Below are 25,638 nucleotides of genomic sequence, written 5' to 3' on the forward strand. Positions count from 1 at the left end.
CCACTGACTGCATTCCTTTAGAGGTGGTGTTTCTGGGTGGTCCATGCTCATATTTTGCTATTGAATAAATTACCTTTAAATTAGATTCTGACTCTTTTGATTATTTTATGTTGACATTCATTCATGAGTTAAATAAGTTCTCTGAAATGTGTTCATTTTATGTGATATGTATAAGGATACATAAAATGAAATTTTCTTTGCTTAAAAAGGAGAAGCAGCTGGCCATTCAGGGTTTATCTCCTTAAAAACAATAACAGGCCCAATACTTTGGTCCAAATTTGATAAACCTAATCTCCAGATTTTACAATGAAAAATCATCAGTATTTCAACCGTTGGAACTGTAAATACATATTTCCTAAATTACAACTAAGGAAACTCTCAAGATGCATACAGACTATCATAAGGAGCATCCACTTTTCTCTTGAAAAGATAAAAGAGGTTTAAATTATTCTTTCTTCTACTGAACTGTGAAATTCCGCCCAGACTTTGTAGTCTCCCCTGGACTACCCGCATGCATGTAATCTGAGTGCATATTCAACAATAAATTGAATTTCTATGTCTATACTAATATGGCGAAGTATTTTGTTGGCAGGATTTTTTCATTACACCAACATATGATAGTCATAATCACCATTTTTAAAAATGTATTTATCATAAATATAAAAAGTACTTAATATAATAAATATAAACAGAGCACTTTTTTTGTAATTCCACATAAAATACGCCAAAATTTAAAGTAATACTTTTAGTCAGAAAGAATGAAACAAGCTGTGTCAGTTAACAATCAGCGTAAAATGAGAAATTCTAAACTATACAACCCATTTTAGTGGTAATAGACTTGGTTTTAAAAAAACATAACCCTTTAACAGTAGACACTTAAATGCATTGGCAATATAGCATAAAATTGACTGTGCTAAATGATGTGAAATAATAAGACAAATAATACGGTCTGAGTGAAATAATAAGACAAAGACATCTTCTAAAAGCAAGTTAAATAAAACCATACTTGGGGGGAAGACCTAGCCAAACATAAAGAGTATCTATAAATTATATTTTAATTTTTAAGTTTTTAAACAATATTAAGATATTAAGATAGATTTTAATATTAATCCTTTAAAACCTATTTTAACACACAGATTTTAATACAACAAATTAACATCAACTATGTAAATATAGAATTTTCAGTATGAAAAATAAAATTTTACCATTTTCCTAGCAACTCTCCCCAAGAATACAGGATCTTCTCAGGACAATCCTTAGACACATCACCTGTTCCACTTGAGAGTTCATTATCACTCTCTGCAGAAGAAACGCAAAAACCAACAAACATTATTTTATATATTACAGTAGATACTTTATATATCATACAATAAACATGACTCCATGTCTAATAAAACCAGCTTCTCTTCATATTACATGCATTGCAAAAATAACAGTAAGAATTTCATTAATTTATCTTCAGTGCCTAGATATTTTAAAAGAACAAACTTTTATGAAAATCTCATATACAGTTTACATAACATGAAATTGAAAATACCTATAAATAAATAGCTGTATCCAAAGAGTAATGTTTAAAGGCTAATGGTAGCACAACTGGAAATTCCCATATGGTGTTCTACTCACCAGATATTCTCAAATTTTATTAATGGGACCAACAAACATAAAAATTAAGGGTCAAACATATATACCTAAATATAACACTGAGAAACATATATATTATGATATAAACACACAAACAACCGGAAATGTAAAAAAAAAAAAAAGTTAGGTTTCTTAAGATGTATTTGTAAAAAAAAAAAAAAAAAAAAAAAGGTATTTTTAACTAAAGGAAAATTGAAACTGGCCTTTTTATATGGCAATTTTACAAACACCTCAAAATGTAAAATAATAGTTTAAGAAACAATATGGGTTGATTTACAGTTTATAATCGGTGGTGAAAACGACCAATACTAAACTCTATAAACCTTTTAAGCAGTAGCAGAGGTAGTAGAGAAAGGAAAGAAAGAACAATAGACACAATGTACCTATTATAAAATAGTCTTTGACACAGTACTACATAAGAAAAGGCTGGAGAAGTACTATCGGAATAAAATAAGATAGCTGAAAATCTATCTGGCAGATAACAAGTACCAAAGTTTTATCAACACTGTGACAGTATAAGAGGGATTGGCATTTAGTGGCTCCCACGGGAATCTGTGTTAAGAACAGTAGTATTACTTAGCATACCACAAAATCCAATGATCCAAGTATATGCAACATCAGAAAACATTAACGTAATAAGTAATGGTTTATTTGGCCAGGTTAAAACATTAGGTCACAGCCATACAAAAAAGATTTGATGACACATTTAGTAAAATATAACCAAAATATGTCCACATACAGAGACAAATGTTTCATCATCTTTAAAGCAATACTAGGTAAATAAGAATTATAAGGGACATTTAATGCAAAAAGTGAACATCATTCTGTTAATTAAAATGAAGGCAAAGAGAGTACACACTAGCATGACTGTTAATACCTCACATAAGCAACTGTATGAAGCTTGTAATAAGTTCATCATGAAAATAACATATTTTAAAAGTTAAAGCAAATGAAATATTACTACTATAGAAGTAATGTAAATAGAAACAACTGAATGATATAAATAGAAACAACTAAAGCTTTAGTGTTACAATACCCTAAGGAACTATCCCATGTAAACAACTATCTTTTATAACATTTATAATTTTTTATTTAAACTGAGGCACTTTTTATAGTGAAAGGGGACTATTAAAAATTATTCTTGGTCAAGTGCAGTGGCTCAGGCCTGTAATCCCAGCACTTTGGGAGGCCAAGGAGGGCCTGAGCTCAGGGGTTTGAGACCAGCCTGGGCAACATGGTAAAACCCTGTTTCTATCAAAATTACAAAAAATTAGCTGGGCATGGTGGCGTACTCCTATAGTCCCAGCTACTCAGGAGGCTGAGATGGGAGGATCACTTGAGCCTGGGAGGCCACGGTTGCAGTGAGCCAAGATTGTGCCACTGCACTCCAGCCTGAGTGACAGAGTGAGACCTCATCTCAAAAAAAAAATTATTCTGGAAGACAGGTTAAACTTAGACTATGTCACACAAACAAGGACTGATAGTTGGCCCACTTATAAATTGGTACCAAGTATAGGTACTTATAAATTGGTATTCAATTAAGCAGGATCCAAGATCATCCCATCTAATACTCTATTCTGATCCACAGTAACTAATAATGTGCCAAGGTTTCAGGCTATTTGATGATGTTGTACATGCCAAATTAGAGACCAAAATCTAGGAACACAATGAAAACAAAAAAGAGAAAAGGAAATAAACATTCCTAGATATTATAAATCTTGATTATAATAAAAATTAGACAATAATACTGATGACAGAAAATCTTTCAAATTCATAATACTCTTGTAGGGAAAGGAATTCCTAAGCATAAGAACAAAATCAAGATACCATTAAAAAGATTTAAAAATCTGACTACCTATAATTTAAAAAAATCTATGACGGTATAGAGTATGTATATTTTTTAAAAGCAAAAAAATTTCCAACATTTGACAAATGGCTATTTTCACTAATATACCACAATCTTACTAATCAATAGAATAAGGAAAAATCCAACAGAAAACTGAGCTAAGGATATCGACACAGTACAGGTCACAATATGTAAAACATGACTAAAATAAAAATGTTATAGAAAACCCCATTTCATGAATCTTTTAAATGCAAATTAAAACAATGAAACGTATCTACCAATTACATTGACAGAGAGTATAAAAATTGATAATACCTAGTTTTCCTAAAAGCATAAGGAAACAGGTAAGAAGGTTGATGTTTAAATAAGAACAATCTTTTTGAATTTATTAAGATGCTAAGTTAATATATCATTTGATCAAATTTATTCTCCAGAAACACATACTCGAAAGACATATTTGTAACAGGATTCTTAGTGTATCACTGCTTGTAATAGTAAGAAACTGAACTATCAGCAATCCATCAATATGTTTTACTAACTAAATTATGGTATATTCAAGAGTATTCCAGAGAACACTATCAAGTAATTTAAAGGAATGGGATAAATTGGTCTGTGCTGGCAACCACGGGTGGGAGGACAAGGATGCTGCCCGGCAGTCTGCTTGTGTGTGTGCATGAGAGATGGCAGGCCTCCAACTCTGGCCTTCCGCACTGACTGTTCTAGTACCACATTTCCAGCCATGAACCAGTTTGGTACCCAGTTGGTAGAAGCCACAGTGACCTTGTCACAGCTGCTGAAAGCCCGCAGCAACAAACACCTTGACAAAATTGGTATGTCTTTGGCTGGTGTCATCAAACTGAATTGAAAGAAAGGAAAAAAGCAGAATTTTCCAAAACTAAACAGAAGACTCCAGCAATTTAGGATGAGAATACAATGGGTACTCCAACAGAATTCTGGTTTTGGTAAAACCAGTCTAAGCTGCAGAGGAAGAGTAATGCCTGGAAAGAGACATCCTTATGGATAATCACTGGACTTGCAGTTAGAAAATCATCTGGAATTGGAAAAGGAATTAGTCCTATGTATGTATTGACCACGTCTAAGTGACAAGAATACAGAACACTATTTTCCAGTGTTAAAAAGAAAGGCAAGCCTTCTGAAGCAAAATGAAGTGCATAGGAAACCAGTTGCAGTTCTCAAGAGACCTAACCAGCTAAACAGAAAAAATAACATTATGGCCAGTTTTACCAGGAGAGGAAATAAATTAAGCCATCAGAAAGACACTTCACAGGTAACTTTTCTTTTCGGAAGAGGCCTGAAGAAGGTTCAGGCCCAGTTGAACACGGAACAACTGCTAGATGTAGTAGCAAAGAGAACTAGTCAATGCCAGACTTCTATCACAAACGCAGGAATCTGACTGTATCTATTGATAACCCTGGAGCAGTACAATGCCCAGCAACTGAGAAACCATGATTAATTCATACTGCTATACCTTCATTCTTTAAAACACGGCAGCAAGAGAATGTAAAGAAAGTTCCAACGGGTGTTCCCCTACAATTTGACATAAATAGTGTTGGAAAACAGACAGAGATGGCTTTGAATGAGCACTTTGGGATCCTGAGAAAACAAAGAGCCACTCTCACATATAACAAAGGAGGAAGTCACTTTTTAACTGTGGAATAAATCCCATGTTACAGGGACTATTGTGTGACGACTGTGTTTGAAAAGCTGAATTGCTTGAAGAGTTCTTCACAGAAATTCAGAAACTTTACTTCAAAATTTTATAAGGCTAAGTAACACCTATTTTTCAAGGTTTAAAACAAAGGATAAAATAATGCCCTGAAAGAATAACAGGGAGTATACGTAACTGTTCTTAGACTTCACAAATGGCTCAGGCAGAACCATTATCTGTTTGACTTCTTTAGTTCCTTGAGCAGAAGAAAATGGCAGAAAGATACTGTTAGTGCTAAACTTTTTTTTTTTTTTTTTTTTTCCTGGAGACGGAGTCTGGCTCTGTCGCCCAGGCTGGAGTGCAGTGGCACCATCTCGGCTCACTGCAACCTTCACCTTCTGGGTTCAAGTGATTCTCCTGTCTCAGCCTCCGAAGTAGCTGGGACTACAGGGGCCCGCCACCAAACCCGGCTAATTTTTTTTTTATATTTTTAGTAGAGATGAGGTTTCACCATTTTGGCCAGGTGGGTCTCAAACTCCTGACCTCAAGTGATCTGTCCACCTCAGCCTCCCAAAGTGCTGGGATTACAGGCATGAGCCACCGCGCCCAGCCTAGTGCTGAACTTTTAACAAGAAATGTGGTTGCAGGAATTAGTCTCAGTTTAAAATGTTGGTGTTTAAAGGCTGTAAATGCATATTTACAAAGTTGTCCCATAGGGCCTTGGAGGAGAAGGTCCAATGTAAAAATCTGAAAATTTGGTTAGTAAAAGAAAGCATAAGAGGAAGTAGTAACTTGAAGGACAGATAACTGAGATGAAAAACTCAAAACTCAGGTCCTAGGTATACTGTTTGGATTTAGTGTAGTCTTGAGTCTAGTGTCCACAAATAATTCTTCAAATGATGTTTAGAAGAATTATAATTATTAAAATGAATTCAGTACCCTGGATATTTTGATAGTAAAATTAATAGCCATAAAGTGCTAGACTTCTTACTTGAGAAGTTAAATTTTATAAGCTTTAGAGTTTGCTAAATTAAATAATTTATAGCTCCAAAGACAAAAATATACTGGTATTTGTCACCAAAAAAAAAATCAAAATTTATAATAGAGTTACATTGTAACCTTGTTGTTTACCTTCACTCTGATTTCTGGTATGGTATAAATTAAAGTTCAGAGGGCAGAGTAAGATGGCAGAATAGAAGCCTACACCAATCACACCCCCACACTCCCTGGAACACCAAATTTTAACAACCATCTGCACAAAGAAAAACACTGTCATAAGAACCAAACATCAGGTGAGCAATCACAGCACATGGTTTTAACTTTGTATTACCAAAAGAGGCATTGAGGAAGGATGGAGAGACAGTCATGAGTTGCTGATACCACCCCACCCACATCCCTCAGCAGCCACCGTGTGGTGCAGAAAGGCAATTTGTACACTTTGGGGATAAGGAACACAGCAACTGGGGGACTTCACATTGAATTCACTGCTGCCCTGTCACAGCGGAGGATAGAGCCATCCTAGGTTCAGCTAGCTCCCACACACAGAGGGAGCATTTGGACCAGCCCTAGCCAGCAGGGAAACACCCATCGCAGCAGATGGAACTTGAGTTGCTCAGCAAGCCTCAACACTGCGGCCTGAAATGCTCTGGGATCCTAGGTAAACTTGAAAGGCATCTAGAATGCAAAGACTGCAATTCCTAGGCAACTCCTAGCACTAGGCTTGGCTTAGAGCTAGTGAAATAGGGTGGCAGGTGCCCAGCAACTGAGAAACCATGATTAATTCATACTGCTGTACCTTCATTCTTTAAAACACGGCAGCAAGAGAATGTAAAGAAAGTTCCAACGGGTGTTCCCCTACAATTTGACATAAACAGTGTTGGAAAACAGACAGAGATGGCTTTGAATGAGCACTCTGGGATCCTGAGAAAACAAAGAGTCACTCTCACGTATAACAAAGGACGAAGTCACCAGCTAGCATGGTTAAGGGAGTGCTTGCGTCACCACTCCCCCAACTCCAGGCAGTGAAGCTCCCAGCATGAAAGTGTCTCCTTCTTTCTGCTTAAGGAGAGGACAGCAAAGAGTAAAGAGGACTCTGTCTTGCATCTTGGACACCAGGTCACTCACAGTAGAATAAGGTAATGGGCAGAGTCGTGAGGCCTCAATTCCAGGCCCCAGCTCCTGGATAACATTTCTAGACACACCCTGGGCCGAAAAGGATCCCACTGCCTTGAGGGAAGAACCCAGTCCTGGAAGGATTTATCATCTGCCAACTAAAGAACTCTTGGGCCCTGAACAACCACCACTGATACCCATGGAGTACACCATTGACCTTGGGCTCTGAGACATGCTGGTTTCAGGGGTGACCCAGCACAATCCAAAATAAATAAAATGGGAGATAAAAAAGAGACATTACAATGGATACTGCAGAAATTCAAAGGATCATTTGTGGCTACTATGAGCAACCATATGCCAATAAATGGAAAAATCTAGAAGAAATTAATAAATTCCTAGACATATACAACCTACCAACATTGAACCATGAAGAAATCCAAAAGCTGAACAGAACAATAATAAGTAACAAGATCGAAGTCGTAATAAAGCCTCTAAGTAAAGAATAACTTGAGGCTTGATGGCTTCACTGTTGAACTCTATCAAATATTTAAAGAACTAATACCAATCCTACTCAAACTATTCTGAAAAACAGAGGAAGAGGGAATACTTCCAGACTTACTCTAGAAGGTCAGTATTACCCTGATACCAAAAGACATATCAAAAAAGGGAAACTGTAGGCCAATATCAGTGATGTACACTGATCCAAAAATTGGCAACAAAATACAAGCAAACATGAATTCAACAATACATTAAAAGAATCATTCATCATGACCAAATGGGATTTATCCCTGGGATGTAAGAATGGTTTGACATATGCAAATAAATCAATGTGATCCATCATATCAACAGAATGAAGTACAAAAACCATATGAGCATTTCAATTAATGCTGAAAAAGCACTCAATAAACTTCATCATTCCTTCATAATAAAAACCCTCAAAAAATGGGGATAGAAGAAATATACCTCAATATAACAAAAGCCAAATATGACAGACCCACAGCTAGTATTATACTGAATGGGGAAAAACTGAAAGTCTTTCCTCTAAGATCTAGAACAAGACAAGGATGCCCACTGTCACCACTGTTAACCAACAAAGTACTGAAAGTTCTAGCTAAAGCAGTCATACAAGAGAAAGAAATAAAGGACATTCAACCTAGGAATACAGCTAACTAGGGAAATGAAAGATCTCTACAAGGAGAACTACAAACCACTGCTCAAAGAAATCAGAGATGAAAAAACAAATGAAAAACATTCCATGCTCATATACAGGAAGAAGCAATATTGTGAAAATGGCCAAACTGCCCAGTGCAATTTACATATTCAATGCTATTTCTATTAAACTACCATTGACATTCTTCAAAGAACTACAAAAAAACTATTTTAAAATTCATATGGAACCCCAGAAAAGCTTGAATAGCCAAGGCAATCCTAAGCAAAAAGAAACAAAACTGGAGACATCATGCTACATTACTTCAAACTATACTACAGGGCTATGGTAACCAAGACAGCATGGCACTGATATAAGAACAGACACATAGACCAATGGAACAGAATAGAGAACCCAGGAATAAGACCGCACATCTACAACTATCTGCAACAAACCTGACAAAAACAAGCAATGGGGAAACGATTCCCTATTCAATAAATGGCACTGGGATAACCGGCTAGCCATATGCAGAAGATTAAAACTGGACCCCTTCCTTACACCATGCACAAAAATCAACTCAAGATAGATTATTGACTTAAATGTAAAACCCAAAACTATAAAAATCCTCGAAAACAACCTCAGCAATACCATTCGAGACATCGGCACAAATATTTCATGATGAAGATGCCAAAAGCAACTGCAACAGAAGCAAAAATTGATAAATGGTATCTAATTAAACTAAAGAGCTTCTGGCACAGCAAAAACAACAACAACAAAACACTATCAACAGAGTAAACAGACAATCTACAGAATGGGAGAACATTTTTGCAATTTATGCATCTGACAAAAGTCTAATATCCAGCATCTATAAGGAACTTAAATAAATTTACAAGAGAAAAACAACCCCATTAAAAAGTGGGCAAAGGACATGAACGAACATCTCTCAAAAAAAGACATACATGGGGCCAAGAATCAATGAAAAAAACCTCAACAACACTGATCATTAGAGAAATGCAAATCAAAACCACAATGAGATACCATTTCACACCAGTCAGAATGGCTATTATTAAAAAGTCAAAAATAACACATGCTGGCAAGGTTGTGGAGAAAAAGAAATGCTTATACACTGTTGGTGGGAGTGTAAGTTAGTTCTGCCTTTGTGGAAGACAGTGTGGCGATTCCTCAAAGACCTAAAGACAGAAATACCATTTGACCCAGCAATCCCATTACTGGGTATACCCAAAGAAATATAAATTGTTCTATTATAAAGACACATGCACACGGATGTTCACTGCAAAACTATTCACAATAGCAAAGACATGAAATCAACCTAAATGCCCATCAATGATAGACTGGATAAAGAAAATGTGGCACATATACACAATGGAATAATATGTAGCCATAAAAAAAATGAGATCATGTCCTTTGCAGGGACATGGATGGAGATGGAGACCATCATCCTTAGCAAACTAACGCAGGAACAGAAAACTGAATAGTGCATGTTCTCACTTATTAGTGGGAGCTGAATGGTGAGAACACATGGGCACACAGAGGGGAACAATACACACTAGGGTCTATCGGATGGCCGAGGGTGAGAGGAGGCAGAGGATCAGGAAAAGTAATTAAAGGGTACTAGACTTAATACCTGGATGATTAAATAATCTGTACAACAAACCCCCATGACACACATTTACCTATGTAACAATCTGCACATGTACCACAGAACTTAGAATAAAAGTATTTTTTTTTAAAGTAAAAATAAAGGGCATTCATACTGAAAAGGAAGAAGTCACATTAAACTTGCTTGCAGATGATACGATCTTATGCTTGGAAAAAACTGAAGTCTCCACTAAAAAAACCACTAGAACTGATAAATTCAATAAAGTTTCATGATACAAAATAAACATATAAAAATCAGTAGCATTTCTATATGCCAACAGTGAACAATTTAAAAAGGAAATCAAAAAAGTAATCCCATTTATAATAGCTACAAATAAAATTAAATATATACAAATTAACCAAAGAAGTGAAAGATCTCTATAATAAAAACTGTAAAATGCCGATGAAAAAACTGAAAAGGATGCCAAAAAATACAAATATATTTCATGTTCATGGATTGGAAGAATCAATATTATTTAAATGTCCAGACTACCCAAAGCAATCTACAGATTCAATGTAATCCCTACCAAAATACCAATGACATTCTTCACAGAAATAGAAAAAACATGTTAAAATTTATATGAAATCACAATAGACTCAGAATAGTCAAAGCTATTCTGAGCAACAAAAAAAAAAACAAAACTGGAGCAATCACATTACTGACTTCAAATTATACCACAGAGCTACAGTAACCAAAACAGCATGGGACTTGCATGAAAAAAGACACAGAGACCAATGTGTGCAATGGTGCCATCTCGGCTCACTGCAAGCTCTGCCTCCCGGGTTCATGCCATTCTCCTGCCTCAGCCTCCCGAGTAGCTGGGACTACAGGCACTCACCACCATGCCCAGCTAATTTTTTGTATTTTTTAGTAGAGACGGCATTTCACCGTGTTAGCCAGGATGGCCTCGATCTCCTGACCTTATGATCCACCTGCCTTGGCCTCCCAAAGTGCTGGGATTACAGGCGTGAGCCACCACATCCAGCCAAAATATTTTTTAAAAATAAATTAAATGAATAAAAAAGGTAAATATCAAAGTCCAATATTAAGAGAGGAGATGAAAACTAGAAAAACTAGTTAATTAATTAAAAATCAAGAATTTATGGGGAGAAAAGAGTTCCTCCCTCCACCTCTGATGGGATGGGAGGAGTTAGTCTGTTGTGCCAAGATACTGCTAAAAGTCCTCAGATGTTGTATACTGTAAATTACAGTATAATGCCAAATGCAACAAAATATCCCAGCTACAAGTTATATGCTGGGTCATTTTGAAGCTCGGCATATTAGTTTACTATAATGTTAAAAACATCTAAGTAAGCGTTAGTTTCCCTAGAGCATATTATTAGTGTTGACTTTTCCTGCAAAACAAAACATTATCATTCTTATTTTCATAAATAACATAACTTTTATGACTATACAGATCTTTTTTAAAAAACTGTAAGAAATAATGCCAAACTATTAATAGCAATTATGTTTCAGTACCTCCAACAGTATCTTATCACACAGCAAGCACTAAATACTTAGAGAATACTTCTTTTATTTCTGAGTTTTATATTTCTGAAATATTCTAATCTCTTATAAGTATGCATAATGATAAGCATGGCAAAAAAAATTTTAACTTTTGAACAATCCCTATTGCTATATGAAACAAAAACCTATTACTATAAACCCCAACGATGTGCCATAAAATCTCACTGTTAACAACAATTATTGTCTTCCTGTCAATCTCCCAAATTATTTTCCACTACAAAAGGATATTAGAACTATAAAAACCTAGAATAGCAGAGGAGAACCACAGGAAAATAAAAGATAATAAGCACAATTTGAAGTAAAACCAGATCCCCGATGAACAAGTAAGGGAGAGGTAAAAGCAAATCAGGGGCCAAACAGTTGGATGGAAAAACAGTACTTGGCCAAAGAGGCTGGGAACCCCAGGCACTTATGAAATGTCTTCCTTTTTTATCTATATTCCACTCACTGTTCTCAGTTTTAAAGGCATTAATCCATTTAATCCTCTAAAAACCTAATGAGGTAGTCACTATTAGTTTGCCCATTTTAAAAATGAGAAAATTGAGGCAGAGAGAGGTTAAGTAACTTGCCCCAGGTTACCGTGCTAATAAATGATAAAAGGTTAGAATTCAACCTGTGTTTGAATCCAGAGTCAAATACTACCTTCCCTCATAATTTTTCCCATCATGTTTTGTAAAGGAGGCTATATCTGGCATTCAGCAGACACCAGTCTGTGTGCCAAGTGCCAATATCCAGTAAATGTTGGGCAGTCATGCCAAAAATAGAAAAGCTAGCCACATTAAAGGAACATGCCCAAGAAACAGTAAATTGGGGGCTAGATTTAATTGAGAGACTTCAAGGGGTAAAATTCCCCTTGATGCCCAGAAAGAACAAAAATGAAATGAATATCCCAGTGACATCAAGCGTATGACCCAGATCTATCTTCCTCTCTGAAGAAACCAATAATCATGAGTGTTTTAAACACTTGGCAGCCTGCCAGAGAGGAAGAAAGGAGCTGAAGAAAAGTAAATTAAATTTCCTACTGTAGTAGATAAGACAAGTTTCTAGATAGGATGAATAAACTAAAAAGGAAATAAGAATGAAAAAGACACTGGAGACCAAAGTACAGTAAAAGACACACCGAGAAGGCTTGCAAGTAGAACATGACAAAGAAGATAACAGAAGGAACAATGCAACCGTGCAGATACGTAAAGGGGTAATTGAAGGTTTTGAAAAAGCAACTGTATCCCATTATACATAGAAAAAAATAGGGAGGACAAATAATAGAAAGAAGCTTAGCTAAATCCTACTTTTCCATCATAATTCAGGTTAGGGGTTACCCTCTTCTGGCTGGGTTAAACACTGCCCCCCTTGGCCCATACCATCATAGCACTTAGCACGTCATATTATAATTATAATTTTCCTCTACATTTTCTCCCATCCTACTATGAGCTTCGTGATAGTAGTGGCCACTTTTATTTCTGTATTTCCAATGCTAGATTAGTACTTGGCCATAAGAGTATTCAAAATTTACTGAATGAGTGAAGGGAGACGACAAAGGAAAATCCATTAAAACTAGGAAAAATGTATGCCTTGGAAATAAATGAACTTTAGTATATAAGCATTTGTGTGCAGACATGGGTAAAAGGCAACTAGGTTCATTCAGTCTGTTAAAGTATACCCCTATCCAACAGACAAAATGGACTCCCTGTGGCTAACTGAGATGCTCAAAGTAAAACAGAACCAGGCGGCCATCCTGGGTGAAGGAGCAGTCACGTACTCTGTGTTCTCAGAAAGATGTGAAAGTGTTACAGGCCCTCCCTTTCTACAATCAAGCCAAACCAGTTCCTGATGTCTGTGCCAAGATAAATAAACCAAAAACCCTACACCACCCACCAGCCATTTGAAAGAAACGTCTGACAGAGATCTCTGGTTTAGAGCTTGGAAATCAACCAATCAGGACTCACCTGCCACAGCCAATGAGGGCTCAGTTGTAGCAACGACTCAGAACTCCACTGTGCCAACTATTTGGAACTACATGAATTTAAATCTTTCATTTGCATAAATGGACCTGATTGGGAATTTGGGAAGCATATTTTTCTATAAAATCCAAACCTTCTCTTTGTTCTCTGAAATGCATTCTTCATTTTACACCGAAGGCTATGTTTCCCTGGTTTGCAAACTGTTCACTGGAAAAAAAAAAAAGTCTCTTTTCCTCGAATTCCTTTTTAGAGAATTTTGTTCACCAGTGACTCATAACGCATAGGTCCCAAAGCCAAACGGCCTAGATTTGAAGCCCAGTTCCAACATTTATTAGTTGTGATACTGGTCAAGGTATTTAACCTCTCTGTGCTTCAGTTGTCTGTATCTAACATGGGGACGATAACAGTACTTATCTTAGAGAGTGGCTGTAAGAAACAAGCAAGTTACTATATGTGAAACATGTTATTAGGGTGCCTGGCAAAGGGCAAGAGCTCTATAAATGTTAGCTATCATAAGCCATTATCATTTAACAAACTTGAATGCCTACTGGCACAGGTTTGAGGAATACATGAGAGGAAAGTGGAGACATTAAATGTATACTTTTCTTTACCCAACTCAGGAAATATAGAAAGATGAGAGACAGGTTAATATAGCTAAAGAGAATTGCAGAGTCAATTCAAGCCTTATGCTCCCTTTATCAACCTCCATTTCCTGGAAAACTGGCCAGTCCTTCCTTTTTGCTCCTATGTAGACTTCTACTATAATACATATAAAACTTTAATGAAAACATGTTTGGTTTTATTTACTCATGTGTTTAATATCTACAACATTCATGTTTACATGTCTTTTCTCTTTCCTAGAATCCAGGCTCTTTGAGTGCTGGGACTATATCTTATTTGTCTTTATATAGTAGCTTCTAGTACATGACACTCGAATGTGAAATAAATAAAAGAATTTTTTTATTAGTGCTTTATTTTTGGAATATGTTCACACGCTTAGGGTGAGGAAAAACAATAGAGAGACAAAGACAAAGAACTGTGTACATTCCTTAAGAATATGAAAGTGCCCAGATTTGGGGATGTGACTGATCAAGAGGGCACTTTATCTTTTGACTGAGACTTTGGGAAAGTATGAAGATGTTAAGAATGGAAGTTAAAACATTCTTAACTAGCAGTCCCAACTTCCTCTATAAATTTTAACATTAGAAGAGATCTCTGAGAGACTATGCTTAACTTAGGGAGCAGAATTTGGTGAAGTCTCCTTTAATATGCCTAACTTCAACTCCCTTTCATGAACATTTTCCTCATCTACTGCAGTTTACTGTTATCCTTCAAAAAGCAGTACTACACAGAGTATACAAGATGTCATCAGACCCACACAGTAGGACTACCACTTTCTTCAACCTAAACATGTGCTCAATGGAAATAATACTCTCAATTACATAGTGTTGTAAAAATTAAATGAAAATATATATGAAGTACTAAACATAGTAACTGACACACAGTAGTACCAAGTGTTAGCTGTCATTCTTTGAATTACTATTATTGTTATTGAGTCTTCTGTTTTATGCCTATCACTTCAAAGGTAACTAAAAACACATTCCCAGTTTGTTTTATCTCTTATTATCCACTGATTTTTAACATGCAGAGATCAGTAGCTAATTGTGCAACACCAAAATAGGATACAATAGATGTAAATTTTTAGATCAAACAAAATAAATATGTATGATACTTCAATCAAAATAATTTCAGGGCTGTTTCTCTCAACTTTGGTCACTCTCTGCTTTGAAAAAAAAAAATTGTGTTTCTATTAGCAATGCTTTTCATCCTAATAATAAAAGGAAATTTTCAGAATCAGTATTAACTGACATTATAAAAGAAATATCTATACACACAATTCTTTTTTATTTTCAAATAAAGTTAAAAATAAATCACAAAATTGGGGCAAAAACACACAAAATCTCATTTTTTTTTTTAACCAGAGAATTACTTTAAAAGCTACCAAGTAGAACACAAATAAAATGTTGTGATTGAGGGTATTCAGAGATTTTTCTCTTAATTTTACTGTTTTTAGTAAACAAATCCTTGCTTAAAATAATATAGGCAACAATAGGTTCTATAAACTTTCCTCTAATCACACCAGGGGAAAAAAACTCAAAACCTTATTAATCATGCAAACCTGTAGGAAGAAGCACAGATCTGAAAAGGTAATAATGATACTTGTCTAACTAGAATAATATAAAAGTGATCTATTTTCATTACCTCCATGTAAATTAGGTCATCCTGAACTGTGAAAGACCAAAACCACATGTGTATGACCTTAAATGCAATATAATCTCTCGTTTCTCAAATGACAGAATCAGAATACTATACTTGTTCTACAGAAAAGCTGACATACAAATGTAAACCATTAAAGCTAACACAAATCATCTTTAATTTCTTAAATATTATAACATTTCCCACTGTCAAAAGCAGGGTGATTTATTACAGAGAGAAGATTCAAGGTAGAAAAGACCACAACTCAAATGATTTCTTTCCCAACTTAAGCATCACCACTGTCATTCTGAATCTAATAACAAGTTTTTAATTTAAAAATCCCTGCAGTTGCTAAGCATAAGTGATTAATAAAAACGTATCATTAATCATTGAAACCCGTCAAAAATACTCGAGACCTAGGGCAGTCAAACATCTTATCTGAAGAACAGCTAACAATATTAAGGAAAATGCTTTCTTTTTTTTTTAATTTTATTATTATTATACTTTAAGTTTTAGGGTACATGTGCACAACGTGCAGGTTAGTTACATATGTATACATGTGCCATGTTGGTGTGCTGCACCCATTAATTCGTCATTTAGCATTAGGTATATCTCCTAATGCTATCCCTCCCCCCTCCCCCCACCCCACACCAGTCCCCAGAGTGTGATATTCCCCTTCCTGTGTCCATGTGTTCTCATTGTTCAATTCCCACCTATGAGTGAGAACATGCAGTGTTTGGTTTTTTGCCCTTGCGATAGTTTGCTGAGAATGATGGTTTCCAGTTTCATCCATGTCCCTACAAAGGACATGAACTCATCATTTTTTACGGCTGCATAGTATTCCATGGTGTATATGTGCCACATTTTCTTAATCCAGTCTATAGTGGTTGGACATTTGGGTTGGTTCCAAGTCTTTGCTATTGTGAATAGTGCCGCAATAAACATACGTGTGCATGTGTCTTTATAGCAGTATGATTTATAATCCTCTGGGTATATACCCAGTAATGGGATGGCTGGGTCAAATGGTATTTCTAGTTCTAGATCCCTGAGGAATCGCCACACTGACTTCCACAATGGTTGAACTAGTTTACAGTCCCACCAACAGTGTAAAAGTGTTCCTATTTCTCCACATCCTTATCTACAACCATCTGATCTTTGACAAACCTGACAAAAAGAAGAAATGAGGAAAGGAGTCCCTATTTAATAAATGCTGCTGGGAAAACTGGCTAGCCATATGTAGAAAGCTGAAACTGGATCCCTTCCTTACACCTTATACAAAAATTAATTCAAGATGGATTAAAGACTTACATGTTAGACCTAAAACCATAAAAACCCTAGAAGAAAACCTAGGCAATACCATTCAGGACATAGGCATGGGCAAGGACTTCATGTCTAAAACACCAAAAGCAATGGCAACAAAAGCCAAAATTGACAAATGGGATCTAATTAAACTAAAGAGCTTCTGCACAGCAAAAGAAACTACCATCAGAGTGAACAGGCAACCTACAAAATGGGAGGAAAATGCTTTCTTAATCATAAGGGTAGCATATGGCTATCATTCAATAACTTAGGAATATCTATTTGAATTTATTATCTATGACTCTTTTTTTAAAGTAAATTGTGAAGTGGCAAAGGAGAGAAGCACTTTGCAGATGATAGGAAAGAACATACATAAATAGCTACAGAAAGAATTAGTTTTAAACATATTATTCAAAGAACAGCTTTTTATAAGGCAGACAATCAATTAGAATAAAAAAATTAAGCAAGTGTTGGAGGTGACTAGAAGCAAAGCTTCCTTTGAGCTGGAGCTGCAAGGTAAAAATTAATTAATTAATAAAATTAATAAAAATTAAATTGAATTAAAAAAAAAAGAAGCAAAGTGGTGGAAGAGAAGAAAGAACCCATCAAGATAGCTCAAACGTAACTAATGGATGAAAAAGAAGCTTGTTAACATCTGTTAGATGTTAGATGTTAGAGCCCATCTCTAACTGGGCAGATCACTGTCTTCAACCAAGCATGGAATTCTAAAAGGGAAAATACAAAGCAATAATAAAAGAGAAATGCCCACAATACTAGCAAAAACAGCAACATGAAATCAGATAGTCAAGGAAGTAACAGTGAGACCACATTCATATCTCCATTCAGATTTTTGTATAATCCCCTCCTAAAGTCTATTTGTACTGCTGAAAAGAACCAAAATGAGTTACTGAGCAAATTCGAATACCAGACATGGTAAAGACAGAGTAGCTATCAAAGAAAGAGGCACTGCAGTGAGGAAAAAAGACGGTGTTGAACTGCCTACACCATCACTCCCTCATCCCTGGATAGTGCCTGTGTGTTGCAGAGACAGAATCCATGTACTTGGGGAAGACAGAGCACAGTGATTGTGAAACTTTGCATTGGAACTCACTGCTGCCCTATTACAGCAGAAAGTAACACAGGACAAAATTCAGCCCATGCCAAAGGAGGGAGCATTTAGACCAGCCCTAGCAAGAGGAAATCCCAGCAGTCAGTGAGTTCCAGGTAGACCCACCACCACGGGCTAAAGCACTCTGGGTCCTTATAAACTTGAAACTTTATTAGGGGTCCTAAATAAACTTGAAAAGCAGTCTAGGCCACAAGGACTGTAATCCCTGGGGAAGTCCTGGTGCTGTGCTGGGCTTGGAGCAAGGAGACATGAGGTGCAAGTGACCTAGATAGACACTAGGTAGGGCAGCCAAGGGAGTGCTTATGTCACCATTCCTGTAATTCTAGGCAGCGCAGCTTGCAGCTTTGGTGGATACTCCTTCCAATTTGAGGAAATAAGAGGGGAGAGTAAAGAGGACTTTGTCCTGGAACTTAAATACCAGCTGAGCAATAGTAAAATAAAGCACCAAGCAGAGTCCTGAAGCCCCCATTCCAGGCCCTCGCTCTCAGATAACATTTCACGACACACTCTAGGTCAAAAGGGAAAAGGGAATCCACTCTTGGTAGGATTCATCACCTGCTGAATGAAGAGCACTTGGGCCTAAAATAAACATCAGCAGTAGCCAGGCAATAGAGCCACAGGCCATGGATGAGATCCTGTGCTATGCTGGCTTCAGGTCTGATAAAGAACAGTCCCAAAGGTGGTGGCCACAGAAATGGTTGTGTCACCCCTCCCCAAACACCAGGTAGCTCAGCACACTCTTCTCTTCCTTTACTTTGGAGAAGAGTAAAGGAAGAGAACAAGAGTCTCTGCCTGCTAATACAGAGAATTTTCCTGGATCTTACCCAAGACCACCAAAGAGGTACCTCTAAAATTCCGCAAGGATCATTACATGGCTTGGGGTGCCCTCTAATGCAGATATACCTGCAGTGACCAAAGACTTAACTCACAACACTCAATTCCCATTGAATACATGGAAAGCCTTCCCAGGAAGAACTGGTACAAATAAATCCAAACTTGAAGACTACAATAAATACCTAACTCTTCAATGTTCAGACACCCAACAAACATCCACAAGAATTAAGATCATCCAGGAAATCATCAACTCCCAAATGAACTAAATGAAGCACTAGCAATCAATCCAAAAGTAACAGAGATATGTGACCTTTCAAATAGAGAATTCGAAATAGCTGCTCTGAGAAAGTTCAAAGAAATTCAAGATAACAAAGAGAAAGAATTCAGAATTGTATCATATAAATTTAACAAAGAGACTGAAATAATTTTTTTAAAATCAAGCAAAAATTCTGGAGCTGAAAAATTCAACTGACATACTGAAGAATGAATCATAGTCTTTCAACACCAGAACTGATCAAGCAGAAGAAAGAATTAGTCACCTTGAAGACAGCCTATTTGAAAACACACAATTAGAAGAGATAAAAGAAAAAAAGAATAAAAAAGAATGCACCATAACTACAAGGTCTAGAAAATAGCGTCAAAAGGGCAAATTTAAGAGTAATTATCCTTAAAGAGGAGGCAGAGAGAGAGAGAGATCAGTTGCAGAATGTGTATTCAAAGGGATAATAACAGAGTACTTCCCGGCCGGGCGTGGTGACTCACGCCTGTAATCCCAGCACTTTGGGAGTCCAAGGCGGGCGGATCATAAGGTCAGGAGATTGAGACCATCCTGGCTAACACAGTGAAACCCTGTCTCTACTAAAAATACAAAAGCAAAAAAATTAGCCAGGTGTGGTGGCCGGCGCCTGTAGTCCCAGCTACCTGGGAGGCTGAGGCAAGAGAATGGCATGAACCAGGGAGGTGGAGCTTGCAGTGAGCCGAGATGGCACCACTGCACTCCAGCCTGGGCCACAGAGCAAGACTCCATCTCAAAAAAAACAAAACAAAACAAAAAAAACACACAGAGAACTTCCCAAACCTAGAGAAAGATAAAAATATTCAAGTATAAAAAGGTTATAGAACACCAAGCAGATTTAACTCAAAGAAGACAACCTTAAGGTTGTCTAACACCCAAAGGTCAAAACACCCAAAGGTCAAGGTTGTATAACACCCAGAGGTCAATCTAACACCCAAAGGTCAAGAATAAAGAAAGGATCCTAAATGCAGCAGGAATAAAGAAACAAATAACATACAATGGAGCTGCAATATGTCTGACAGCAGACTTCTCAGTGGAAACCTTACAGGACAGGAGAGAGTGCTATGACATTTTAAAGTGCTGGAGGAAAAAAAAAATCTTAGGATAGTATATTCAGTGAAAATAGCCTTCCAACATGAAGCAGAAATAAAGTCTTGCACAGATCAACGAAAACAGAGAGATTTTATCAACACCAGACCTGTCCGACAAGAAATGCTAAAGGGAGTTCTTCAATCTGAAGGAAAAGGACATTAATGAACAATAAGAAATTATCTGAGGATACAAAACTCACTAGTAATAGTAAGTACACAAACACAGAAAATGATAACACTATAACTGTGCTTTGTAAACTAGTAAACTACTCATATTTTGGGTAGAAAGATGAACCTGTTAAAAATAACTACAACTTTTCAAGAGTTAGACAAGATAATAAGATATAAATAGAAACAACAAAAAGTTTAGAAGTGGGGCAAATGAAGGTAAAGTGTGGATTTTTTATTAGTTTTCTTTTTGCTTGTTTGTTACTAGGTTGGTGCAAAAGTAATCACAGTTTTTGCTATTGAAAGTAATGGCAAAAACTGCGATTACTTTTGCACCAACCTAATAGTATGTTTGTTGTTGCAATCAGTGTTAAGCTGTCATCAGTTTAAAATAGTGGGTTTTAAGATATTATTTACAAGCTTCAGGGTAACTCAAGTCAAAAAACATACAAAAGATCACAAAAAATAAAAAGCAAAAACTCAAAGCACACCACCAAAAAAAATAACCTTCACAGAAAGGAAGATAGGAAGAAAGAGAATACTACAAAACAACAAGAAAACAAATAACAAAATGTCAGGAATAAGTCCTCATTTATCAATAATAATACAGAATGTAAATGGACTAAACTCTCCAATAAAAACACATAGAGTGGCTAAATGGATTTAAAAAATAAGACCCAATGATCTGTTGCCTACAAGAAAGAAACATCACCTGTAAAAACACAAAACAGACTGAAAATAAAGGGATAGAAAAGATATCCCATGCAAATGGAAGCCACAAACAGGAGGAGCTATAATTAGACAAAACAGATTTCAAGAGAAAAACTGTATGGCTCATGCCTGTAATCCTAGCACTCTGGGAGGCCGAGGCAGGCGGATCATGAGGTCAGGAGATCGAGACCATCCTGGCTAACACGGTGAAACCGCATCTCCACTAAAAAATACAAAAAAATTAGCCAGGTGTGGAGGCGGGCGCCTGTAGTCCCAGCTACTCAGGAGGCAGAGGCAGGAGAATGGCGTGAACCCGGGAGGTGGAGCTTGCAGTGAGCCAAGATCGCACCACTGCACTCCAGTCTGGGCGACAGAGCAAGACTCAGTCTCAAAGAAAAAAAAAAAACACACACACACACACAAAGAGGGGTCACTATGTAATGATAAAGAGGTCAATTCAGCAACAGAATATAATGATTGTAAATATATATGCACCCAACACTGGAGCACCCAGATATGTAAACCAAATATTAGAACTAAAGAAAGAGATCAGCCCCAATGCAATAGCTAGAGACTTCAACACTCCACTTTCAGCAATGAACAGATCATCCACACAGAAAGTAAATAAAGAAACATGGAACTTAATCTGCACCACAGTCCAAATAGACCTAACAGACATTTGTAGAACATTTGATCCAGTGGCTACAGAATATACATTCTTCTCCTCAGCTCATGGATCATTCACAAGGATAGGTCATCAGTTAGGCCAAAAAAAAGTATTAAATTTATTTTAAAAATTGAAATTATATCAAGCGTCTTCTCTGCCCACAACTAAATAAAACTAAAAATCAAGAGGAACTTTGGGAACTATACAAACACATGGAAATTAGACAACTTCCTCCTGAATGACCAGTGAGTCAATGAAGAAATTAAGAAGGAAATTTTAAAATTTATTGAAACAAATGAAAATGAAAACAGAACATACTAAAACCTATGGGATACAGCAAATGCAGTACTAAAAGGAAAGTTTATAGCTATAAGCACCTACATCAAAAAAGTAGAAAAAACATCAAACAACCTAACGATGCAACTTAAAGAACTAGAAAAGCAAGAGCAAATCAAACCTAAGACTAGCAGAAAAAAAGAAATAATAAATATCACACCAGAAATAAATGAAAAAAATACAAAAGATCAACAAAATGACAAGTTATTTTTTAAAAGATAAACAAAATTGATAGAACTTTATCCAGACTAAGAAAAAAAGAGAAGCCCCAAATAAATGAAATCAGAGATAAAAAGAAGACATTACAACCAATACTGCAGATATTTGAAGAATTATTAGAGACTTCTATGAGCAGCTACGTGTCAATACATTGTAAAACTTAGAATAAATGGATAAATTCCCAGACACAGACAACTTACCAAGATAGAACCATGAAGAAATCCAAAACCTGAATAGACCAATAAGAAGTAATGAGATCAAAGTCGTAATTAAAAAGTCTTCAGCAAAGCAAAGTCCAGGATCTGATGGCTTCATCACTGAACTTTACCCAACATTTAAAGAAGAATTAATATCGATCCTATTGGAACTATTTCAAAAAAAAGGAGGAGAAAGGAATACTTCCAAACTCATTCTACAAGGCCAGTATTGTCCTGATGCCAAAACCAAAAACACATTTAAAAAAGAAAATTATAGGCCAATATCCCTGTTGAACAATTATGCAAAAATCCTCAACAAAATGCTAGGCAAACCAAACTCAGCAACATATTAAAAAGATCATTCATCATGACCAATTGGGATTTATCCTCGAGATAAAAGTATGATTCAACATACACAAATCAATCAATCTGATACATTATCAACAGAATGAAGGACAAAGACCATATGAGCATTTCAATTGATGCTTAAAAAATTTTGATAAACTTCAAAATCCCTTCATGATAAAACCCCTCAAAAAAAAACTGGATACAGAAGCAACATATCTCAACACAATAAAATCCATATACAAAAGACCCACAGCTAGTATCACTGTGAATGGGTGAAAACTGAAAGTCTTTCCTCTAAGATAGTGGAACACAACAAGGAAGCCCAACTTCACCACAGTTATTCGACATAGTACTGAAAGTCCTAGCCAGAGCAATTACACAAAAGAAAGGTATAAAGGGCACTCAAATTGAAAAGGAAGAGACCCACAGCTAGTATCACTGTGAATGGGTGAAAACTGAAAGTCTTTCCTCTAAGATAGTGGAACACAACAAGGAAGCCCAACTTCACCACAGTTATTCGACATAGTACTGAAAGTCCTAGCCAGAGCAATTACACAAAAGAAAGGTATAAAGGGCACTCAAATTGAAAAGGAAGAAGCCAATTATCTTTCTTTGGGGATGATATGATCTTATATTTGGAAAAACTAAAGACTCTACCAAAAAAACTATTCAAACTGATAAATTCAGTAAAATGCAGAATGCAAAAAATCAACATAAAAAATTAGTAGCATTTCTGTAAGTCAAGAGCAAACAATCTAAAAAATAATTAAATACCTATGAATTAACTTAACCAAACAAGCGAAAGACCTCTATAATGAAAACTATAAAATACTGATGAAAGAAATCAAAGAGGACACCAAAAAATAAAAAGATATTCCACGTTCATGCACTGGAAGAATCAATATTGTTAAAATGTCCATATTACCCAAAGCACTCTACAGATTTAACGTAATCCCTTTTAAAATACCTATGACATACTTCACATAAATAGAAAAAACAATCCTAAAATTTATATGGAATCACAAAAGACTCAGACTAGCCATGGCCATCCTAAGCAAAAAGAACAAAACTGGAAGAATCACATTACCTGACTTCAAATTATACTAAAGAGCTATAGCAACCAAAACAGCATGGGGTTGGCATTAAATAAAAGACATGTAGACCAATGAAACAGAAGAGAGGACACAGAAATAAATCCATATGTCTATAGTGAACTCTTTTTTGACAAAGGTGCCAAGAACATACATTGAAGAAAGGACAGTCTCTTCAATAAATGGTGCTGGGAAAATTGAATATCCATATGCAGAGGGATGAAACTAGGCACCTCTCACCATATACAAAAATCAAATCAAAATGGATTAAAGATTTAAATCTAAGACCAAAACCTATGAAGCTACGATAAGAAAACACTGGGGAAACTCTCGAGGACATTGGTCTGGGCAACAATTTATTGAGTAATACCCCCAGAAGCACAGGCAACCAAGGCAAAAATGGACAAAAGGGATCACATCAAGTTAAAAAGCTTCTGGTGAGTGGATAATTCACAAAGTGTTTCACACATATTTTCCTTATTATTAATAACTAGAAAGTGGAATTAATTCCATTGTGAATCAGTCACTCAGCCTGTTTCCACAGTGGCCAGTGCACTCACAAGGTATTACAGGGATTCTATTTCAGAAAAAGGGAAGCAGTAGATGACTCTATATCTTCTAATTCAAAGATTCACTGAAAATATGCAGCTGTATCACTATCACCATGATGTGTGAATGATCACACCAAGGTAATCACTAAATCATTTTTTTAGTCTGAATCTTAATCACTAAATAGGCAGCAAAAGAGGGTAAAATGGCTATACAAGCACTCCTAGACACAAGGTCCCTAAAGAAGTAGACTTTGTGTAGCTGCAGACCTTCTACAACTACTTATGAGAACGAAAGTCCAAAGGCCAGAAAGTACTTCCTCACACTATGCAGAACAGATGTAAAATGCTGACAGCAATCCCAGGCAGGTGTAAATGCTCAATAAAAGCTAACTCCTATTGTTGTTATTATCATTACAGAGAGCATTCTCCAGAGATCACCACGAAAATAAGTTTCAAGTACTATATGCTTTTAGACACCCTATATACCTTAACATTCCTGACAAACTATAAGGTCTCCAGCTCTCACTAGAGATCATCCTCCAGAACATTTAAATTTCTTAGGTCAGTTGAAACATGATTAAGATGTCTTACTCTAATGGCACTACATTTTGATTTGATTTATTGCCACCACATCAAGTAAAGCTGCTGTCAGTCAGGGATGAAACAGGCCTAAATGGCCAGCAGCTACACAGCTACAGTGCTGGCAGAGAAGACACTCAATAAACATCTAAGAGAAAGGAAGAGACTTCTAGGGGAAAGCACAAATCCCCTCCCCTCAAACAGGATGGATTATTTCTGGTTTTCCTAGTAATTTTGATCTGTAAATCTATAATGTGTTGAGAGCCCAAAACAATATAGACTGCTTAACAGATAAAAATCCAAA

The 25,638-nt window shown here is 36.2% G+C and overlaps 1 protein-coding gene and 1 pseudogene across 10 annotated transcripts in view; one reads left to right on the forward strand and one right to left on the reverse strand.

Annotated features, from left to right (window-relative positions):
- The window catches only part of RABGAP1L (RAB GTPase activating protein 1 like), an 830,901-nt gene that overhangs the window by 627,079 nt on the left and 178,184 nt on the right, over positions 1 to 25,638 (reverse strand). For all 10 annotated transcript variants that reach the window (XM_055111246.3, XM_063603797.1, XM_008978332.4 and 7 more), the window contains one exon: positions 1,206 to 1,299. In XM_055111246.3, the coding sequence (XP_054967221.1) occupies positions 1,206 to 1,299 (94 nt within the window). The remainder of the gene's footprint in view (positions 1 to 1,205; positions 1,300 to 25,638) is intronic.
- LOC103787129 (UAP56-interacting factor-like) lies at positions 4,227 to 8,951 on the forward strand (annotated as a pseudogene).

Source organism: Pan paniscus, chromosome 1, assembly GCF_029289425.2.
Source record: "Pan paniscus chromosome 1, NHGRI_mPanPan1-v2.0_pri, whole genome shotgun sequence".
In the NCBI taxonomy this organism is placed as follows: domain Eukaryota; kingdom Metazoa; phylum Chordata; class Mammalia; order Primates; family Hominidae; genus Pan; species Pan paniscus.